We start from the raw sequence: 22,292 nt of genomic DNA, 5'->3' as shown, positions 1-22,292 counted from the left end.
CATGTCTTAGAGGTTCATGGAAGACTTTTTAGCCTCCCTTTTTAGATTGTGTGTGTGGCTGCCATGGTCCCATACCAAAGAGGTTGGTTTGTAAAGGAAGCAGCAGTACAGTGGGTTTGGAAAGAACTGGGGCCTGGGAACAATGAGTGTGCTAAAGCCCTCCTGGTGTACTTACTGCCTTCCCCATGTACAGAAGGTTGAGAGGCTGGGGAAAGTGGGGAATGGGAGAAGCAGCAGCCTCTTATGTTTAGTTTGACATTCTCTGGGCTTCTCCATCTAGGTCTTAATGTCCATTCTCTTGCTGTCAGAATGTACCTTGTCTTTTTGGTTCCCCTGACTTAACTTTGGTCCGTGTTTCAGGAGAGAAGCCTCATCAGTGCCAAGTCTGTGGGAAGACCTTCTCTCAGAGTGGGAGCAGGAATGTGCACATGAGAAAGCATCACTTGCAGCTGGGAACAGCTGGGAATCAAGAGCAGGAGCAAACTGGTGAGGAGGGTAGGCATAATAGAGGGCTGTATCTTCTAGGTTCAAAGAGCCAAATCACTAGACTGCTTGTTGTCTTGAAATTTCCTGATTCTGTTTTGGGTAGAGAGATCTGGTCTCATTTGATGGGCTTGTGGTTTCCAAACATAGCCGTACTGTAGAATGATCTGCAGACTTTTAAAACATACTTTGTTATTGCTCGTCTTCCCTTTCCCCACACCTCCAAATAAAACAAACCAACCTGATAAATGAGATAATTTGTAAGATCCCAGAATCTGTAGTTTTAAAAAGTTCCTGTAGTGAGTTTGATGGTAAGTAATGCTGATTCATGAACCAGCATTTGAGTAGCAGAGTGATAAAAGATCTCTGTATGACGAAGAGTTTAAGTATTTTTTTACTAATCAGTCGTGACTGCCTTTTTGCCCTACCTTAAATTTGATAACTCTTTTTTTATTCTTATTCCTTTTCCATGCCTTTCCTTAATTATTTTATTCCAAACACTTCTTTCTAAAGATCCATTTATCCCATTTCATATTCTAATTCCTCAGATGCTAAACCTAAGCAAGGATCATCATCCCTAAGGCTCGATCCTTCCCTTCTAGATTTTTTTCTCATTTCCCAAAAGTAGACGAGATAGGCAGCATCTAATGTATAGGTCAACTTCTAGTTCTGAAAGAGAAGGCCAACTTCCTTTTGAAGGAAAATGAGGACTAGGCACAGCCTTGACTGCTGTATGTCTCTCACATCCTCTTCTCTGTGCAGCTGAGCCACTAATGGGCAGTAGTTTGCTTGAAGAGGCTTCAGTACCCAGTAAAAACCTGGTGTCTATGAATTCCCAGCCCAGCCTTGGTGGAGAGTCCTTGAACCTACCAAATACCAATTCTATCCTGGGAGTTGATGATGGTAAGACTTTCAACTCTCCTTTATTTGGGGAAAATGGGCTGCAACTAGGGTCTAAGGAATGGGGTGTCTCCAAAATGGAGGTTTTAATTAATCTCATTTCTTGTGAGTAGCTGTGGTATGATTGAGTAGCATTTGTGTTCTTATTCTCTGGGGTTGATAAATTAATATGGAAGAAAAAAAATTTTTTTTTCTAGGAAAATTGAGGCGGGAGGATTGCTTGATCCCCAGGAGTTCAAGTCCAGCCTGGGCAACCTAGTGAGACCTCGTCTCTTAAAAAAAAAAAAAAAAAAATTCATTGAAGGTGATGTAACAAAAGAATAAAGACAAAATTATTTATAATCCTAGCATCCTAGCCCAACTGTTTCTATCTTTCCTGTTGCAGTTATGGAAAAACTTAACTTTTAAAACATTTAAACAGAACATAACCAGGTTTTACAGAGGAGATATAAAGCAATTTTTCCATACCTTCAAAAACCTTATCTTCTGGAGAAAAGAAAGGGCTCTCTAGTAAACACTTGGTCCTCTCTGGTATAGAAATTTCACCGAAGTTACACAGGCCAGGCCCTCTTCTCTGACAAACTTAACAGGTGAGGTCAACATGCATTTATTCAGTGCCTACTATGTGCTGGTGGCACCATGGGAAAGACAAAAGTAGAAGATAGGGACCTTAAAATCCAGTTGAGAAGTGAAAATTTACATATTTGTGGGAATCAACATTAAATAAATAGAAGATAGTATATAGGCAAACATTAAATTATGTGATACAGTCTAGAGAGCCATATTAGCTAGAAAGTCCGTAGAAGAAACATTTTTTTTTGAGGGCTAAATAATATATCTGTAAACTATTTCGAGAAGATATTCATGGTGATCCCACTGATGAACATTTAATATTGTAAGATCCTAGGTTTCAGTTACTCATATCCTACGCAGTCAGTTTTGGGTGTGAGGGACCATGTTTATGTAATTTCTGTATGGAACCTACAAGGCCCAGCGTGCGCTACCACAGTAAGCCTCCTCTGTTTCATGAGTGATATTAGTGGATAACCAAAGCATGAAGCACAGAAATTGCATGGAACTAGTTTGCCAGCCTTGAAGAAGAAAGTCCCAAGGGAGGAAGGGACGCTCAGTAGGAACTTGGGAAGCCAGGTTTAACTTAAACTATTGACCTGCAGTGTTGTGCTATTAGTATCATTGATGATTGCTTTCAGGCCTGGCTTTGGTTCCCTGGTCTGCCTGCCTACACAGTTTTTACCCTGTTGCATACACAGTTTTAATCCAGATAGCAATACTAAAGCCATATTATTCTGGATTAGTATATACAAAAATGGTCAACTCCTATATTAAGATTTCTTGGCCAGGCACGGAGGCTCACGCCTGTAATCCTAGCACTCTGGGAGGCCGAGGTGGGTGGATCGCTCGAGGTCAGGAGTTTGAGACCAGCAAGAGCAAGACCCCGTCTCTACTAAAAATAGAAAGAAATTATCTGGACAACTGAAAATATATATAGAAAAAATTAGCCGGGCATGGTGGCGCATGCCTATAGTCCCGGCTACTCGGGAGGCTGAGGCAGTAGGATCGCTTGAGCCCAGGAGTTTGAGGTTGCTGTGAGCTAGGCTGATGCCACAGCACTCACTCTAGCCTGGGCAACAAAGCGAGACTCTGTTTAAAAAAAAAAAAAGATTTCTTGACTTTTTTTCCCATTTCCCTTTTACAGTACTTTCCAAATTCACTGATAATGATTATCAGGCAGGAATTAACTTGGAAGAAATAGAGGAAGGTGGGATTCAGTTTTTCAGGAATAGTTTTTAGAGTTCTTAATGAGAGGCTTGATGATCCAGGTTAGGTATATCTGTGGATTCACTTTTCATTGAAACATCTTTCTGTTATTTCACAGAGGTGCTTGCTGAAGGTTCCCCACGTCCCTTGTCTTCAGTGCCTGATGTGACACATCACTTGGTGACCATGCAGTCAGGGAGGCAGTCATATGAAGTGTCTGTCTTAACTGCAGTAAATCCACAAGAGGTAAAACTGTCTCTGGCCTTTACTTTGTTTCTGTGGCAACTAATGTGGGGAATAATTGGGAATCTAGAGGATCTGAAAAATTCTCCAATTTCCATTTCCTGGAAACTTTGACTACAGTATCTTCCTTTATGTTAAACATGAGTTCAGCTTGAAAGGAATCTGAGTGTGCTGAGGTCTTATAAATTGAGAGACTGGTCCGTCATAGCTGGGACTCTTAGCTTTAAAGTTCCTTTATACACATTACTCATTGATATCTGCTCCCACTGTTCTCTGCCCTATTATAACATGAAGATGGTGCTTTTATTTTATAAGGAAAATTACATCCTGGAAAAAAGTGGTCCCTGAGCAGAAAAAAGTAGTAACAAAACTATTAAAGGTAATTATTGTCCATTCTGCTAGGGTTATATGTCTGGGTTATACTAGGCTGAATCAACTGGGTGATTATAAGAATGTATTCACTTGCATCTAAATAAAGGAGGGGTTTTAGGTTGATTATAAGCACTTCCAACTCTGTGGTCTTGGCTTTGACCCAGAAAACAGAATTAAAACCAGTCAGGCTTCTAAAATCTTAGGATATTTTATTGGTCTTGTGTCTGTGTCATGGAGTGGATGACTTCATCATGAGTTCATTTCATATGCATAAGCTTTTGCCAAAAACCTAAGTAACTTCTCTTTAGTTGTACATTATTGTTTTACAGTGCTCTCTCATCTTTCCCCCTTTGTTTTCATTATAACCTTTATACCACATTAGGTAGTTAGATCATTCAAATGACTCTGTGTCCTACATTGAATATTCCCAATTATTCTGTAACATTCTGGGGGTACCCAGGATTACAGGGTTTTGGGCACGCATGTTAGTGCTTCTGCCAGGACCTTTCTTTGTATTCATTGTTATGACCCATTGTCTAAGCCTTGCTTATTGAAAGTTTTTTTGCTATTGGTATCATTGGTTCTTTCCTAAGTCACCTTTTTCTGGTTTCTGCTTTGCAATTAGTCATCTTTGTCTTACTTAGCCTTCCTCTCTCTCTGTTTTTCTCCTCTTCATTTTTCTGTTTTTAAATTTTTTATTATGGAAGTTTTCAAAGAGTATAGTGAGAGAGAGAACAGTATAATAAACCCATGTACCTATCTCCCGACTTCAGCAATTAAGTTTATATTGTTCTTGTTTTATCTCTTTACTCCTTTCTGCTGTTGTTGCTGTTTTGTTTGTGCTGGGGTGTTTTAAAGCAAATTGCAGATGTGTCATTTCATCTATATATATTTCACTATATACTTCTAACAGATAAGATTTTTAAAAAGTAACTATAATATCTTTACCATACCCACCCAAATCAATAATAATTTATTATATCCTCTAGTAGTTAGTCTATATTTTCTTTTTCTTCCCCAAAAATGTCTTTTTATGTTTGGTTTGCTTGAATCAGGATTCAAATAAGACCCATATATTGCTGTGTTTGGTTAATATTTCTCTTCATTGTCTATTTTTTTAGAGACAGGGTCTTGCTATGTCACCCAGGCTGGAATGCATTGTCAGGATCATAGCTCACTGCAGCCTTGCAGGCCTGGGCTCAAGCGATCCTCCTGCCTCAGCCTCCCCAGTTGCTGGGATTATAGGCATGAGTCACTGTGCCGGTTAGATCTATTTTTTCACTGGAGCTTGCAAAATAGTGATATCCTAATTCTCTTGTTCCCTCTGCTGTTATTAATTGTGATTCTTTTATAAAAGAAATATTTTCTCTCATCAACCTTAAGGTTGTCCTAAAATAGTCATTTCAGGAAAATCGTCTTTTCTTTTTACCTTGTACAAATTATTATCCTGACAAACAAATCTACAACACTTAGCCTTTTCTTTTTATATTTGAAACCTTGGAATTTTTCTCTCGTAAACTGCTGCTAAATACCTTTTTTTAACTGAAGTACTCGAAGTTAACCCAAATAAATGCCAGATGTATAAAAACTTAATTCATTCAATAGATATTTACACATAACTAGTTATGTGTGAGGCATTCTGCAGGGTACTAATTATATAATAGCAAATAAGTCTCTGCCTGAAATAGCTTATAGGCAGATTTAGGACCTCTACCTCTTACAACTCCATAACCATATTAAGTGGTGCCCCTGGAGTTGTGCTGTACAGAGAGGTTAGAATGGGAGGGGTGAATTTTTAACAGTGTAGTCAGTGCCAGTCTTGAGAGAAATCAGGGAATATGTTTTAGAGTTTGAGACCTGAAGGCTAAATAGAAAATCATCTGGATGGAGAAGTAGGAAGAGTTGGAAGAATATAACAGGCATAAGGGCAGCAGGAATATGTACGAAGGCAGAAGGTGAGAAGGAGTAGAGTGTCTCTACAGAACCACAAAAGGGTTGAGTATGATTGGACATGAGATGGACAGATAGGCTGGAACAGAAAAATGAGATCTGGAAAGATAAGCTAGTCCTTCTCTTCAAGGGCCTTACAGGACATAATTTTATCCTGCTGACAGTGGGGAGCCACTGCATGGCTTAAAGGTAGGGGGTGACATGATCAGATTTATGTATGCAGAAAGTCCAATAATAGTGCATCTGTTCTCTTGAACCTAGGCATATGGGTCTTGGAATTGGCTTCTGAGCATCCATTTCTAGGTGCTGCCCACTTACAGTCTCAGGCAGACCCAATAACACAGGTTGCCTAAAAAACAAAGGAAAGTATAGCCTTCACTCCAGGAGGACACTAAGGGCCTAAAGGCCCTACCTGAGTATCCAGTTTCATAATGGAAGCCACAAATACTTAATGGAAAAATAATAACACAAAGTGGAAAGTGCTGCTTTCAGTGTAGCTGAAAATCTTGCACTGTCACTTTTTCCTCATGGGTCTTTGTTTTTAGAAACACATCCTCCGTCTGAGCCTTACTTGCTTTGTGTTTTCTTCACGATTACCATTATTGTCCTCTTTTTATCACAGGCATTACCATTGCTTATCTCCCTTTTCTTTCTTCTCTAGTTAGGGTTATATCCTCTAATGCCTTTAGTTTTTTCAAGCTACAAGGCCCTCAAGACTCCAGGTTTAGTCCTGTTCTTCATATAAGGTCTAGGTAATAACCTAGATAATAACCAGTAATAACTGGCCATTCCTCTGGTGAGTGAGAAATGTTGATTCCTTAAGAATTCTCAGATGCCAGGCCAGGCGTGGTGGCTCATGCCTGTAATCCTAGCACTCTGGGAGGCTGAGGTGGGAGGATCACTTGAGTTCAGGAGTTCGAGACCAGCCTGAGTAAGAGTGAGACCCTGTCTCTACTAAAAATAGAAAAATTGGCCAGGTGTAGTGGTGCATGCCTGTAGTCCCAGCTACTCGGGAGGCTGAGGCAGGAGGATCATGTGAGCCCAGGAGTTTGAGGTTGCTGTGAGCTAGGCTGACGCCACTGCACTCTAGCCCGGGGAAACAGAGCGAGACTCTGTCTCAAAAAAAAAAAAGAAAGAAAATACAATGGAAAACATATCAAAAACTGTAAGTCACCTGTCATTCACATGGTTCAGATTAGACAATTTCTATTTTTTCTCAGTATTGCCCCAAGTCTCCTGAGAGTTAGGCAGAAGATTCATTGCACAGGCCTAACTGGGACCCAAGGGCTTTTGAACTCTCATACCTACTAAAGGTCATCCCAGGTGGGGTTCCATGTTCACATAGAGTTCACATTCTTCAACTCAAAAACCAGTGTAAGTGATTCCCAGCTATCTTTGACAACATCTTAGGATGTTTTCCAAATAAAACAAAGCAGAAAACAGAAATTACAAATTTTGTAACATTTCTCATAAAATGCCATTGCTAAGTGCAAACATCTGGATCTTGGCCTACATTAAAACACAGCATTCTTACATTCCCACCACATAGCATCAATGAAATCTTTGGTTTAAGTTTTTGAATTTTTCTGGAGATTTTATTTAAATTTCTTTAAATTCCATAACATTAAGTTCTACTATATAAAGTACCTTCATCCAACTTAAGATCACCAAGTAAATACATCTCAAGCTCAAGAATTTTTCTGATTAGATTTTAGTAAACTCAGTTTGAATTTTACTGAATTGTTCTCATCTCATTTTTGTTCTCTTTCTTCTTTTCCTTCCTTTCCTCCCTTCCTTTTCCCCTTCCCACCCCCCCTCCTTTTTTTAAGAGACAGGGTCTTGCTATGTCGCCCAGGCTGGAGTATAGTGCTGTCATCATAGCTCACTGTAACCTTGAACTCCTGGGCTCAAGTGATCTTCCTAGCTCAGTCTCTCGAGTAGCCGGGACTACAGGCGCACACCACAATGCGTGGCTAATTTTTTTATTTTTTGGTAAAGATGAGTTCTCTCCATATTGCCCAGACTGGTCTTTTAAACTCCTAGTTTCAAGTGATTCTTCCTCAGCCTTCCACAGTGCTGGGATTACAGGTATGAGCCACCATGCCCAGCTTCATTTTCTTTTTATAATAAATTGGAAAGCAGTTTCATTAATTATTGTACAGAATCTCCTTTGAACAGAAACCTTGAGTGTTGACTATAATGTCAGTGTTAGCTGCCACTATGCAGGAGTCCTTCAGGCTTATCTCCCTTCATCACAGAAAAGGTATTCTTTTAAGCCCAAGAAACCCCTGGGTCTTTTATGAAGGGGTTCCAACTCTCATATAGTACTTATAAATGGAACAGCTCCTTTTCCTGTTTTCTTTTATTACTTGAGCCTTCCAGTCTGTGCTTTGGCTGACACTGACTTACAAGGTTTTGGTTCTGTCATTTCTAATTTCCTTGTAAGGTACAGATTCCTCCATCACTGGTAAGTAGGTGACTACAGAAACAATAGTTTGGTTTATAGACTCAGGGTATTTGATTGCCATAATTAACATGCCAGCCTCATGAAGTGGCTAAAGTGCTGTCCATGGCTAGTTATGTGAATAAGATCTTTCATTCTGTGCATGTTTTTTGCTTTGGAAGTAGATATCCTTGATTCATCTCTGTAGTGCATTCCTCATCCTTCATTCTTAATCCTTTTAGTTAGTATAAATTAGTTTTCCCGTAATTCAACTGTAATCTATTCTAGATTTGCTTTCAACTTTTACAGTTACTAAACCAAGGAGATTTAACTGAAAGACGGACATGAGCATGGGTGCTGACTCCTGGAAGAGCAGCTCTATCTGATCTCAGAGTGCAAATAGTGGGAACAAGATGCTGTAGCTCATGATCTGCCAGAACCACAATGAATCTGTGAAGAACAAGACTCCACTTTTGCCTCTGTTCATCTTTCCTGGCATAGAAGATGGACGTAGGAGAACTTTTCTTCTAACTACCATCTGATCCAGACAAGGAATGAAGCAGTGACTGTGGGCTGGGTAACTGTACCTACCTCTCTTCCCACTGCAAAATTTTGAGATAGACTTCTCCCAAAGTGAATTTGATTAATGTGTTGGCTGAAGTTTCTCATTATGACTGCTGAGAGGGGGTTTTCCTTTGAAGAGTTTTCATCCCAGACTTGGCTATCTTTTCACATGGATGAATTAAGTCCTGCCACCAACCACAAAACTTCACCAGGAAGTTGAGCTTTCAAGATGCCTTGTTGCTTTGAAGAAGGGAGTGATGTCAATTCTGTTGTGACATTCTCCCTTTAGCAACCTGAGTAAGAGACTCTCTGCCTCTGGGCTGCAAAAAATAAATTACTTGAATCTCCCCTTGGCCCAGGCTGAGGTACTATCTTGTCCTGTACACCTCTACTTGGTCACTTTGCTTTCTTTGTTAATGGAACATACAGTAGCATGTTAAGGGGTTTTTGTTTTTGTTTTTTTAAAGTTAAAAATCACAAGATTCAGAGCTTCAGTTTTCCCTTAAAATAAAAAAAAAAAAAAACAGCCCAGTCAGTTCTTTGGCTCTTGTTTTGGACAAAATTTATTTTCTTAGGAGTTTAAGAAAATAATCCAGTTCTTTCCCTTTAAGATAATGCACTGCTTTATCCTTTGGAGTCCATGCAGGTAAAACTGAACTGAGGAGTCTTAGGAAACATGACAAGAGCGCTAGCAAACCTAGTCATTTCTAACTAGCAAACTGAGGCAGTAGTTACTGGAGTATCACCACCACCAGAAAAGACTAAAAATACCAATAGTGCTGAGAATAAGAAACTCTTCTACTAGAGGATGCAAATTTGTCATCTTCCATGGGCCAAATCTGATACATAGATGTGTTTTATTTTGCCTACACAATATTTCTAAATAATTTTTAGATTAGTTGCCTACAAGCAGATTTCAGGCTTGATGAAAATGTGGTTGATCTGGTAACTCTGAGCCTGTATTCCAGCCGAGTTTATCCTCTCCAGTCTCTACCATCTCCTACTGTCTGTGCCCTACCCCATTTGACTCATTTATGTTTCCTGACTACACTGTATAGGTGGCTGGGCTTGTGCTCTTTTTTTTGTACCTGTATTCTGAGTGTGAGGCACAATGCAAGAACTCTTAACTCTGGGCTACGATCCCTTCACTTGAGCCTCCCCATTTTGATTTCCCTGTTATCTGCTACTCTTCCCCATTCTCCAACAGTAGCCATGCCTCAAAACCCAAGTTTTGCCTACTTTGACTCAAACCTGTTAGCTGCTGAATATTGTTCAAAAGCAGTGATTTTAAGTGTACTTATTAAGCAAGTGATTTGAGATTGTCCAGTGATTCATAAGACAGCTCCTCCAGCATTTTCTTGGGACTTGTAGGCTGTTCTAGAAAGTCTTCTAAATCTTGCTGTGGATCCCTGATGCTGAATTTTATAGTTTCATGGATGCTGCAGAATAAATTAAAGCATTATGAAATAGAAAATTTTAAATTAAGGCATTGTGTAAGTTTTAAGAATGATCTTAGCATTTTCATTATTGTATATGGGCTGTAAAGGGAAATTTCCAGAGGGGAACTGATACAGAAATTAGGGGAGGGGCCATTAAGACTTAAGAAACAAAACAAAATTGAAAATAATGCATAGACACTATGCTTTTCTCCCTTTGACTTGTATCAAAATGGGTTATGGAGGAGGTAGTGCTAATGAGTTACCTTTAAGGAATGCTAGAAAAAAACAGTTATAAGAAGTCAAAAATATATTAATACATGATTTTTCTTCAGAAATAAAGTGGAAATACTTTTGACTCATGGAATTGGATCTATTTCAAATTGAAGAAATCAAACTTAATTGACAATGGTTAGATTTTATTCACAACTGCATCACTCTTAATTCAAATGTGTTACTTGGAGATCCCTGGATTAGTTATTATATAAATACAGGATGTGATCTCAAAATATGAGTGGCTGTTCTAAAGGTTCCTCCCAGTGGTGTTATTGGGATGACAATTTAGAGAGCTGCAGAATGATAGCAGCACCTCATATTACCTGGGAGAATCCTTGACTTTGGTCCTTTCCTTCCCTTGTACAGCCCAGGCGTCTTGACCTTTGTTCCTCACAAAGTCTTCCTCCAGTCCAGCCTGCTTCAGGGTGTCCAGATACCGTTGTTCTGCTGCTTTCCTGGCAAGATCCTGTGGAATGGAAATTAATCTGCTGTAGCCATCTTGTGAACCTACCAGACAATTCTAAGTTATTTGCTTAATCAGAATCCTAACAATACTGCCCCTACCTCCACCACCCCCCTTATTGCTGGGCACAGATTTGCACGAAAATTACTTAAGTCTTGTTTTCAGGTCTTAATGTACATATGAGTCACCTGAGGATACTGTTAGTATTAAATGCAGGTTCTCATTTGGTAGGTCTCAGATGGGGCCTTCAATTCTATATTTTTATTTATTTATTTTTTGAGACAGAGTCTCACTCTGTTGTCCGGGCTAGAGTGCCGTGGCGTCAGCCTAGCTCACAGCAACCTCAAACTCCTGGGCTCAAGCAATCCTCCTGCCTCAGCCTCCCGAGTAGCTGGGACTACAGGCATGCGCCACCATGCCTGGCTGATTTTTTTCTATATATATATTTTAGCTGTCCATATCATTTCTTTCTATTTTTAGTAGAGATGGGGTCTCGCTCTTGCTCAGGCTGGTCTCAAACTCCTGACCTCGAGCCATCCTCCCGCCTCAGCCTCCCAGAGTGCTAGGATTACAGGCGTGAGCTACTGCACCCAGCCAAATTCTATATTTTTAACATAACCAGGAGATGGCAGCTGTTGATTTGGGTGCCAAACCTTTGCAAAGCAAGGTCTTAGATTTTGGGGAGACAGTTGAGACCCACATGAAAAAAGATAGACTAAAAATATCTTTAGATTTAAAGGCAACCAAGGCTGAGTGCAGTGGCTCACACCTGTAATCCTAGTACTCTGAGAGTCTGAGGCAGGATTGCTTGAGGTCAGGAGTTCAAGACCAGCCTGAGCAAGAATGAGACCCGTCTCTACAAAAAAATAGAAAAATTAGCTGGGTGTGGTGGCACACGTCTATAGTCCCAGCTACTCTGGAGGCTGAGGCAGGAGGATCTGTTGACCCCAGGAGTCTGAGGTTGCAGTGAGCCTATGATGATGCCACAGCAGTCTACCCAGGGCAAATTTTAATTTTCAAGAGGAAAATCAGAATACTTTGTTTTTCCTAGAGTGGTGAAACATCTGTTGAGATCTGAAGACTGAACTTACTTGAAACAAATTAACATAAAAAAGAAAGGTCAGCATGGGAGATTTTGAACAATACAGGTTACTAAGTAAATCCAAGACCTTATGTGAGAAAGAGAGAGAGAGAGAGAGATTTATGGGGTGAGGAGTGTGGATCCAGCAAATGCCTAGATAAATGCATTAGCTGTAAGATGGAGCTAACACTCAGCAATTGGAACAAGGTCTCTAGGGAACCCAAGCTTTTGTCTGAAACATTGAGAGGAAAGGGATCTATAGAGCCTGATGAAGCCTGAAACTGCCTGGGATGGTGGCCTGTTTGGGCTGTTAAATAGCTCCAGAGCTTCCCTAGGGAGATCTCAACTGAGTACAAGTTCCCTAAAAGTCCAGAGAATATTTTAAAATGATAATCTTCCAGCCTGAAAGGCACTTAACCTGGAAAGAAGTAGCCTTGTGGGGTGCTTGTGAGCATCCGAACCCTATAAATATGCCACCTCCCTAGAGGCTGGGGACACCCAGGGGCAGCAGCACTGCCACAGGAAGGTGCCTTCCCAGCACTGTGAACAAAGGCTCCAGACAGCAGAAATAGCTACATGGTCACTGTGTCTCTGGGATCTAACTCCCCAACTCTGATTCAATCTGGAGGCAAAACTATAGTAAAAACTCTAGGAAGTGAAATATCCTTTTATACATGCTTTTGGAATGCAGTCTTAGATTAAATCAATTCAAGCAGCATTTGGCATTGTACTAATTTTGGGAAAAGATGGTAGTAATAAAATGGGCCCAATTTAGAATTTTGGAGCCTCTCAAGGAAATGTTTAATACCCATGTATTAAAACTGTTTCATAATTTCTCAGAGCCTTTTCATCTAAGGCAGAAAGAAAATGAATAATGATGGTTTAGTTTTACCTTGCTAACTCGTTCGAAGAGATAGGGCCTTGTTTGTATTCTCTTCTTCATTTCCTCCAATTCTTTCTTATACTCTTTTGCTCTTTTACGGTCATTGTTCCTGAAATTAACAAGATTTCTAGAGAGAATTCTGCCTTTTCCAGGCCAGAATCCCCTTCATTCCAGTTAAACAGTGTAACTCCCATGTACATTATAAATTCCCAACTGCCTGGCAGAATCCTTGACTCCCTGTGATTACGGGAGCCTACCCTGATAACTTCATTTTGCGATTTTCAAGGCCTGTGATCTGTGGGATCCCAAGGCAGGCACCCCTTTCATACGGAGGACACTGACCTGTTCTCTTTCAGCTTTGCTTTGAACACCTCCTCCAGGCTTTTATGGGGATCCATGGCTTTTGCACGTAAGGTCACAGATTTAGACATCGCTTGACACTTCTTTTTGTGCATCTCCAACCACTGAATACTCTCATCTGCCTTGCCCTTTTTTTCAAGTGAACTTCTAAAGGGAGGAGGCGAAAAAAGAGTGTAGATGATCAGCTTGGGTATATTTAAAAGCAATCTTAGTAACCACTCTGGAAAGGACATTGGTGTTTTCAATGAATGGGGCAGGTTATTTACCACAGCTGCCATTTTCAGAAAATAAGACTCTGGGATTAAATGCACTGGTGGATGAAGCCTTTCCAGCATTATGGACACAGTGATTTCCTGCCCCAGGAGAAGTTCCTTTATTGAACTGGAAAAATGTGACTTAAAATATCCTTAACTTAAACAGCCAAACACTCTATAGGTCTTTGCCAGACTTCTTACCTATCTGGAAACAAAGTAATACTATTGTAACAGCTACCATTTGCTGAGCTGCCTATCATGAACAAGTACCATTATGTTTCATGTAATCCTCATAGCTGCCTTAAGAGGTAAAGATGCAAGTCCCCTTTTTACAGGGGAGGAGTTTGGGGCTCAGAGAAGGTAAGCCCTTTCTCAAAGCTACTCAGCATGCCAGGATTAGAACTAGGATCTCTGACTTGCAAGCCTCTGCCCTGGACCAGTGTGCTGTAAACAGTGGGCTGGAGGGTGTCTGGGTTCATGTTCCCTTGGGAATATAAATCTGCATTTCCAAAGAGAAGTGCCCCCCCCTCCCCGCAGACAATTTGGGGTCAACCTGCAGCACTTAGTTTATCAAACTATTATCATTCTACAAGGTACTATGGAGAGTTCTACCAAAAGGAAAAACAATCAAAGCTCTTGCATTTGGATGTTTACATTCAAATACACTGGAAAAGTTTAATCTGCTAATATATCAAACCCCCTGCTGGAGCAGATGTGGACATCCTCTATAAGTGGGCCATCCTCTTGTTCATGAGGCCTATCTTATTGGGCTCTCAGGATGCTGATGCATTTAGCCTTGATTTGGTAGGTCTACCTATGAAATTTGAAGAAGAAAGGTGTATCCCTTGGATCCTAAATACATTTCTACAATCCCTGTTGTGAGTCTTAAGGAGGCACGTAGGTTCCAGATACTCCCCCATGAGCCCTATGGGAAGGCACTGAGACGTTATCCTCTCCCAGGCTAAGCTGCTTGCTACACCATGACCCTCCCCTGCTTATGTCAGCTCAGGCCTAGTGGAGGAACTCTTGCTGTGGGGCTGGCTCAGTGAGAACAGTATGACAGAGTCAGGTCAGTTGAAGAGTTAAAAACAAGCAGGCTCCTGCTTCCCAACTGACTCTGATATTTCGCCAAGATGAATCTCATAGAATGTGCAAATGGATGTCTCATCTTTTCTGTGGTAGGTTCAACCACCGATCATGCTTGTCTGCATTCTTGTTCCTCATGGCTACTTTCCTCTTTGACCTATGGGTTTTTACCCATGTTGTTCTCTCTATCTGGAACTGTCTTTCTCTCCAGGCTTTGTCTGGCTAACTTCTCATTCTTCAGGTTTCACCTTAGATATCTATACCAAGAGACAAGTGATTCCTGCCCCAAGCTGCCCAGCACCCTCACAGTCCCCTGTCCTCCCTCATCATTGCCCTACTCAAAATATGATCATTGCATTTTTGCTTTTCTGTATTTCAGACCAGATATTAAACTGTACATTCCCTAAGGCATCTGCAGCCTTAACATGGTGCCTGGCACAGAGTTAGTCCCCCATGAATATTTGCTGAATGATGGCTAGGTGTTCTCAGTACCGGGTGGGAAGAGCCACATGTATTCCTGTCCTGATGAGAGAATTCCCTCTGACCCCTTCAAGTGTCACTGATCACTGGAGAGGAATCCCAGCACCAGGGTGGTTTTTGGCACTTCAGCCAAAGTCAGAGCATTATGAGTCTTGCGTAGCCTGACCACTCACCTGACTGCAGATTCCCTCTTCCTGGTGGCATCTGTGATGTGCACAGGGAGGGTGTTGGCAGAGAGGGAAGCAAGGCCACTCAGAGAACGATCCCTCAGCAGGGGTGTAGCTGGTGGCTGTGGGGAATCCTAGGAAAAACAAAGGCTGGTGTTGGTGGGACAGCATGTGTGATTAGTTTCTATCTTAATGAGGATTTAATTTCAGTGAAGGGCTGAAAATGAGAATTTTCATTTTTTTCCCTGGGGATAGGCAAGGATAATAAGATCTCAAGTTCAGTAACCAGGGCAAGTTACTAAAGGATATGAATCCTAAAGTTCTTAATAAAATGAGAAGAGTTCCTTAGAATTAGGGACATAAGCAATTGATCCCAAATCCCTGCCTTCCAGACCTACTTGGACTTATTTCTGCAAAATCCCTCTAGAGAGAAGGAAGGAAAGGAAGTCTTCCTATGGTCTTGACTTTATAGGAATGTGGATCTGCTTACAACTGAGCTTGCGTTTAAGAAAAAAAAAGATAGAAAAATGTTATAAAAAGTGCTTTCCATTGAGACTCGGACCCACCCTATATTTCAGGCCTCGGGCCCTGACCCTCCCACAGCTGCCTGGGCTCTCACCCTGCTCCCACCCGTGGTGGCAGCATCGCAGGGCCGCTGAGTATGACGCAGGTTGGCAGTCCTCAATGAGAAGGGCTTGTTGCGAGTTGCCTCTCTGGTTTCCCTTCTTTTGGCAGCTCTTCTCTGGAAGGCCTTATAAAGGCCCTCATAGTCAGGGACCACAGGATTCACCCGAGGCTGGAATCCAAAGTCCGTGTGCAGAAACCCGAGCTTTTCCTCCCGGGTTCGGGTGGCTGTGCGGGGCTGTTGGTCAGCCTGGCTTCTAGAGGGGGGAATAGGGGAGGAGGCCTTCTGGAGCATGTCCAGGGCCCTCATCTGAATGCGAATTTTCCTGAAGAGCTCAGCTTCTGTGGAGAAAAAGGGAGTGAGAAGGGACCAAGTCTCATACTACTAAAAGGTTTGGAGAACTTTCCTTCTTTTAAGCACTAGCAGTAGTGTGCTGGAGCCAATTGTTAACTTTTTAGGAATTTTGTGAGTTTGTTGACATCACTTGGGAGCTTGCAGTTAGCCAAGACAGGATTATTTACGCCACAGAAAATGATAAACATATTGTTTATCAGGACACCACTGCCTTTGCGAATCAGGCTGCAGAGCAGTTGTTTATACTTACTGAGTACTTTCTATTATTCCTTCTTTAGAGATGACACAGGCGGAAGTGGACCAGCCACCTGCTCCTCTTCCAAGTTTCCCCATCTCAGCAAAAGGCCCCACCATCCACCCAACTGCCCAAGCCCTCTGCCCAAATCAATTTTTTTTTTTTTTTTTTTTTTGAGACAGAGTCTCACTTTGTTGCCTGGGCTAGAGTGTCGTGGCGTCAGCCTAGCTCACAGCAACCTCAAACTCCTGGGCTCAAGTGATCCTCTTGCCTCAGCCTCCCAAGTAGCTGAGACTACAGGCATGTGCCACCATGCCCGGCTACATTTTTCTATATATTTTTAATTGTCCAGCTAATATCTTTATATATTTTTTTTATTAGAGATGGGGTCTGGTTCTTGCTCAGGCTGGTCTCCAATTCCTGAGCTCAAACGATTCTCCCACCTCGGCCTCCCAGAGTGCTAGGATTACAGGCGTGAGCCACCACGCCCGGCCTGCCCAAATCATTCTTGATACCTCCCTCTCTCTGCTAATCAGTCACAAGTTCTGCCATCTCCTCCTCTTTAACCTCTCTCCTGTCCATCCTATTTTCATCATCCCTGAGACCAGTTTCATAATTTCTCAACTGAATTGTTGAAACAGCTTCCTATTGGCTCAATACCCCTCTAGTCTTGCTGTTTAATTATCTACACAGCAATCAGAGGGATCTTCCGAGCTGTATATCTCATCATGACCCACCCTGCTTAACACCCTTCAGTGGCTCCCCAGTGCCCTTGGGATGAAGTGCAGACTCCCTAACATGGCCTGCAAGGCCCTCAGGTCTAGCCCATGCCTGCCTCTCCCTTCCCACTCACCCTCTTTGCTCGACCCTCTGCCTTCCCATCCTGGCATGTGTGTGTGCAGCTTCTCTCACCTCCACACCACAGCTCAGCCTGCTCCACTCCTCCCTCTTTGTCCATCCAGGTCAGCTGCAGAGGACCTTCCCTAACTGCTCCCCGACCTCACCACACCTAACCAGTGATGTAAGTCCCACTGGTATATGCTCCTGGGCTTCACCCTTTAGTCCTTGTAAATGACTCATCACATTTGTATTTATTTGTCTACTATCTGTCTTCCTCACGTCTATAAACTCCATGTCTGTTTATTCACCATAGAACAGTGGCTGGCATGTGGTACATTCTACTGCAGAGTGAATAAAGCCTGAGTCCCTTATTTGGAGCTATGGTTTTTGAAATGTGTAAATAATCATCCCCCAAGTAATTTCAGTGATTGACACCACCTCACCAGGATGGGGGAGGAGGTGGTGAGCTTTCCTCGGGGGCAGCTGCCTGGTGATGACACTGGCCTAAGCTGGCCCTTGAGGGTCTCGCCGGTTCTCTGCTCCTGCACCTGTGCTGGCCTTCACATGCATCACTGAGAGAGGTCAACAGGATGAGCCTCGGGGGACTCCTTGCTCCTTACAGGGTCCTCACTGTATAGATAGACCTTACCCTCCCCCATGGCCTGCACTGAGCGCACAGACGCCATCCAGTAAGCACATCTGTGAGCCAGGCTGACCCAGGGCCCAGACTAGATCCGTACACTGCCTACTGGTTCCACAGGCAGGAGGTAGCAAGTTGGCAAGGATATCTTTACCCTGAAGTTTGTCCCCGAGGGCTGGCTCCAGAATGGACTTGGGGATCCTTCTGGTGGCCTTCTGCTTAGGGGCCTTGGCCTTAACTGTGGTAGCCAAGTCTCTCTGTCGAGCAGCTTCCTTTCGCTGCTCTTCCTTCTCTAGGAAACTGAAGGGCTTCAAGGAAGAAAGAAGCAGTTCCTTCCTCTTCTGGATCCCTGCCCGCCTTCGGGACTCACTGCGCTCCATGATCTCCTGATATAGAGGCAGGTAGACATGCGCAGGCACAGGTTGTGCCCGGAACTGCCGATGGCACTCGGCCTCCTCCTGGCCCTGCTTCTGGGCCTGCTGCCTCTCGTGCTCAAAGGAGGCAGGTGAGCCCAGCCACTGGGCTTTCTTCCGGGCCTCGCGCAGCGTCATGCGGAACGGCTGAGGGACAGTGATGGACGATGCCCAGGAGCTGACACTTCTGTGCTGGGAGGGAGGCCCAGAGCCTGACGGTGGCTGGGTCTGAGCCCTGGGAATGTCAGAGGGAAGGTTGCTCAGCGAGCTGCAGCGCCTTGTAGAGCCACACCTGGGGGAGAAGCAGATCTGTGTGGGGAGGGCAGGGCAGTCGGGAGGCCCAGCTCCTCCCCGATCCTCCTCCCTCCTTCCTGGCAGGCCACAGCTGGCTTCTCAGCCTAACATCACAGCCTCGCAGGCCTCCATGTCTCTAACCTGCCCGCAGCCAATCCTAGCAGCCCTGCTGGGGAGTCTCTTCTCAGATTTGATCCCAGAATGGCCACTGGCCACTTTGCACTCTAGTGTTTTCATATGAGAGAGAGAACAGTCCAGTAGGGCAGAGCACAGCTTTAGAGTCAGACAGACCCAGGTTCAAATCATGCTTCAAAGTTTGAGCAAGGTTCTGTTGCAACCTCAATTTCCTCATATGGAGAATGGCAAAAATAATATCTAGTTACAGGGTTATTGGAGGAGAAAGGAAATATTAAATGAGATAAAGTATATATGCATACAACAGACTTGGCCAAATAAATGTACCTTGTCATTCTCGTGGAAAAGCGAGTTTGGGAAAGGCATCCCTTTAATCAATTCCAATGCTTCATTGGACTAAGTGTTGCCTAAAGTCATTTAGGATTGCTCTGTAGGAGTCGGAAGACTTTAGAGCCAAAAGCTGATTCTGAGCTGGCGTGTGGGTAAATGGCAATTTGCAGAAGTGGTCTTTGCCTTACAGAGGAAAAAGATGAAGCCCAAGAAGATGAAGACATGACATGACTTTCTGGGAGATGTGGAATGGGGCAGGTGTGGAACTGCTGTGCCTTACCTCAGAGACCGAGGACACTGGACCTGTGGCTTCCCCCTGCCCTTGTCTTGGAAAAACTTCTCCAGGTCCTCCTCGTCTTCAGTGACGTTCTCATCACTGTCTGGGTCAGACTGAAAGAAAGACTCCAACAGACACTGTCTGCCTTTCTGCTTTAGTACCTGTAGGGTCTCATAAAAGCTCCCAGTTGAGTCAGAAGTAGAATCTGTCTCCTCTGGACTGAGGAACTCATCAAGTTTGCCAGCCCTGGGCAGAACCAGCCCAGCCCCAGACAGCTCGTCTTCTGCCTCTGTGTCTGAAGAGGACTTGGGAGGAAACATCTAAATGGAATAGAAATAGACTGTGGGTCAAAAAATAGTCTCAAAGATATTCAAAATATAACTATTAACTTCACTTTGAATAAGCCTCTATACAAGGGACTGGGGAAGAATTTTTAAAAAAATAAGGTGTGTTCCTCACTCTAAAGAAATTTCAGGACTTCGTATATGGTGTATGTGCTTGGTTGAAGGGCAGGAAAGGGAAGCAAAGAGCTCCAGCTGGCTCCCTACCGCGTGCAGTGTGGTAAGCATCTACAGAGCACCTGATCTGCATCATGCATTCTGCCTCTGCACTCCAGGAATCCTGCCCCACAACCTTGGCCATGCTTCATGCCATGCCTTACTTGGCTTTTACCTACTTGTTGCCCATATTTCTTTTCCTGGTCCTCTGACTACACCTATGCTTTCCTTATATTCTAGCTAATTTCCACTCTCTCACTAGGAATGGATGATTAACAGGAGAGACAGTGTAGTCTACCTGAAAGAACAATGTCCTAGAAAGTGCAACACCCAGCTAGCTTTTTATTTTTTTTAATTATTTGCAGAGATGAGGTTTTGCTATGTTGTCCAGGCTGGTCTTGAACTCTTGGCCTCAAGCAATCCTCCTATCTTGGCCTCCCAAAGTGCTGGGATTACAGGTGTGAGCCACTGCCTGACTAGGCTAGCTTTTTATTTTTTTTAGTGTTTCCATAGTATTTATTCATCTGGAGTTTTGGGTAAAGTTATTCTGCATGAAAATAAATAGATTGATGAAAGGCACTAGTGCTGACTAAGCTAGCTTTTTAAATACTCCATTGATTCATCCAAAAAATATTTCTTGGGTGCATGGGGCATTTGGCTGAGAACAAGACAAACTAGGTCCCTACTCTCATGAAGCCTACATTCCAGTAAGAGGAGACAATGTAAGTTAATAATAAATTCACTGAAAACCATAAACTGTGAGGATATAGAGTGATGGAGTACCTATGGAAAGCTTCTATGTTGATAAAGCCCATCGGATAAAGGTCACCAGGAATGTACCTATAATCAGAGTTAGGTTTATTAATTTGCAGCAATTTATGAGAAACCGTAGGGAACTTAGTTTAGGGAGGGTGATTTTTCTAGGGTTGGCTTGTCCTGATTGATTCTGAGGAGACTTAGGGGAAGCAGGGATCAACTCTGGATGAGTGCTGTCATGAAGTGGGGATAATTTAGTATTATAAATGGATGATTTGAGCAGTTTTTATCCAAAAGATGAGAAAGCATGCATGCAGAGTAAGTAATAAGTAAGCATTATCATGTAGAACAAGGAGTGTTAGTAATTTTGCAGCTATGGTGCAGCCCTGAGAGAAACACTCTTTTCTGCTGATCTTGCTGTTGGCCTTATCTGTGTCTATTACAGTCTGAGTTAAACTTTCTTAATCCTGGGCTGATTTTTATTTTTTCACTGTGGAGGAATTTTGGATTGACACCTGATTGATGAGAAGGAATTAGCCTCAATAAAATGTGGAGTAAGAGTGTTCTGCATTCAAGGAACAGCAAATACAAAGGTCTAGAGGCAGCATCCTGGGCAGGTCCAAATGTGAATCTTGTAGAAGCAGAAAGAGGGCCAGTGTGGCTGGAGGGCAGTGATAATGAGCTGTCCTTAGAAACACAGGCAAGGGGCCAGGATGGGACCATAAAGGATGAGCTGTTGCAGAAGGGAAATCAGTTGAAGGCAGGCCACTGTGGCCCTCTAGGTGACACTTGGAGATGGTTTTACTGGGTTGTCTAAGGTCCAGCTGTAATAATGGAAAGAACGCTGGATTCTGAGTCACAGGTATGTATGTGTTCCAGCCCTGGCTCTGCTGCTGAACATTTTGGGGCAATTTTCTTTCTTTTTTTTTAAACAACTTTATTGAGATATAAATTCCATATCATACAGTTCAGTCATTTAAAGTGTACAATTCAATGGTTTTAGTATATTCACAGAGTTGTGCAACTATCATCACAATTTTAAAACACTTTCAGTGCCCCCAAAAGAAACCATACTCTTCAGTAGTCACTCCCTATTTCCCCTAACCCTCCCAGACCCCACCCCGCCCCACCCCACCAGCCCTAAGCAACCACCAATCTACTTTCTGTCTCTATGGATTTTGGGGCAAATTTCATAATCTCTCTGTGCCTCAGTTTTCTACAAAATGGGACAATTGTACTATTGGTCATAGAGTAGTTGAGAGAGAAGCGAAAACGGAGTGTCACTGTATGGTCCTATGAAGAGCCTGGTATAAAGCTCAAGTGGTTCAGGACCGCAAGTAAGTGTCCACCTCCCGGTCCTTGGACGCTAATTTTAACCCCACGCCCCACACCCCTCCGTGACACACCCCTGCTGTCTCCAAGGCAACGGCAAACAGTTTCCTCTCTCAGGGATTCCCTTCTGAAGCGCAGTTCTGCTTGCTCCCTTCTCTTTCCTCACCTGACGGCTCCCCTCCGCGCCACCGGGGGCTCCCGCAGGGCTCCCCACAGCCATCTCTGAGCCAGGCAAAGGCAGAAGCGGCGATGACAGCGGCGGTGGCAGCAAGATCTACGCGGTGTCAGGTTCCGCCCCTTTCTAGCTTTTGCCTCGGATTGGCTTCCAGGGCAGCCTCCAAGCC

The 22,292-nt window shown here is 43.1% G+C and overlaps 2 protein-coding genes across 4 annotated transcripts in view; one reads left to right on the top strand and one right to left on the bottom strand.

Moving 5' to 3' along the window:
* Window positions 1-9,269, top strand: part of ZNF410 (zinc finger protein 410) — a 32,560-nt gene extending 23,291 nt beyond the window's left edge. The window contains exons 9-12 of one of the 3 annotated variants that reach the window (XM_045564090.1): window positions 361-486; window positions 1,246-1,386; window positions 3,281-3,408; window positions 8,480-9,269. In XM_045564090.1, the coding sequence (XP_045420046.1) occupies window positions 361-486; window positions 1,246-1,386; window positions 3,281-3,408; window positions 8,480-8,518 (434 nt within the window). In that variant the 3' untranslated portion in view covers window positions 8,519-9,269. Of the gene's footprint in view, window positions 1-360; window positions 487-1,245; window positions 1,387-3,280; window positions 3,409-3,720; window positions 4,366-8,479 lie in introns of those variants that run through there. The other 2 variants (XM_045564094.1, XM_045564101.1) reach the window with 2 other exon arrangements.
* A 4-nt stretch (window positions 9,270-9,273) lies between these two features.
* On the bottom strand, window positions 9,274-22,255 carry FAM161B (FAM161 centrosomal protein B). The gene is made up of 9 exons (XM_045564080.1): window positions 22,115-22,255; window positions 19,367-19,683; window positions 18,069-18,619; window positions 15,840-16,186; window positions 15,227-15,354; window positions 13,216-13,380; window positions 12,883-12,982; window positions 10,770-10,912; window positions 9,274-10,173 (listed from the first exon to the last, which is right to left on the bottom strand). The coding sequence occupies exons 1-9, from the start codon at window positions 22,166-22,168 to the stop codon at window positions 10,035-10,037; spliced, it is 1,944 nt and encodes a 647-aa protein (XP_045420036.1). The 5' UTR covers window positions 22,169-22,255; the 3' UTR covers window positions 9,274-10,034.
* Window positions 22,256-22,292: the final 37 nt, after the last annotated feature.

The sequence above is a fragment of the Lemur catta genome, chromosome 1, assembly GCF_020740605.2.
Source record: "Lemur catta isolate mLemCat1 chromosome 1, mLemCat1.pri, whole genome shotgun sequence".
Lineage (NCBI taxonomy): Eukaryota > Metazoa > Chordata > Mammalia > Primates > Lemuridae > Lemur > Lemur catta.
Note: the sequence above shows the minus strand (reverse complement) of the source record. Positions and strands in the feature narration are given on the sequence as shown.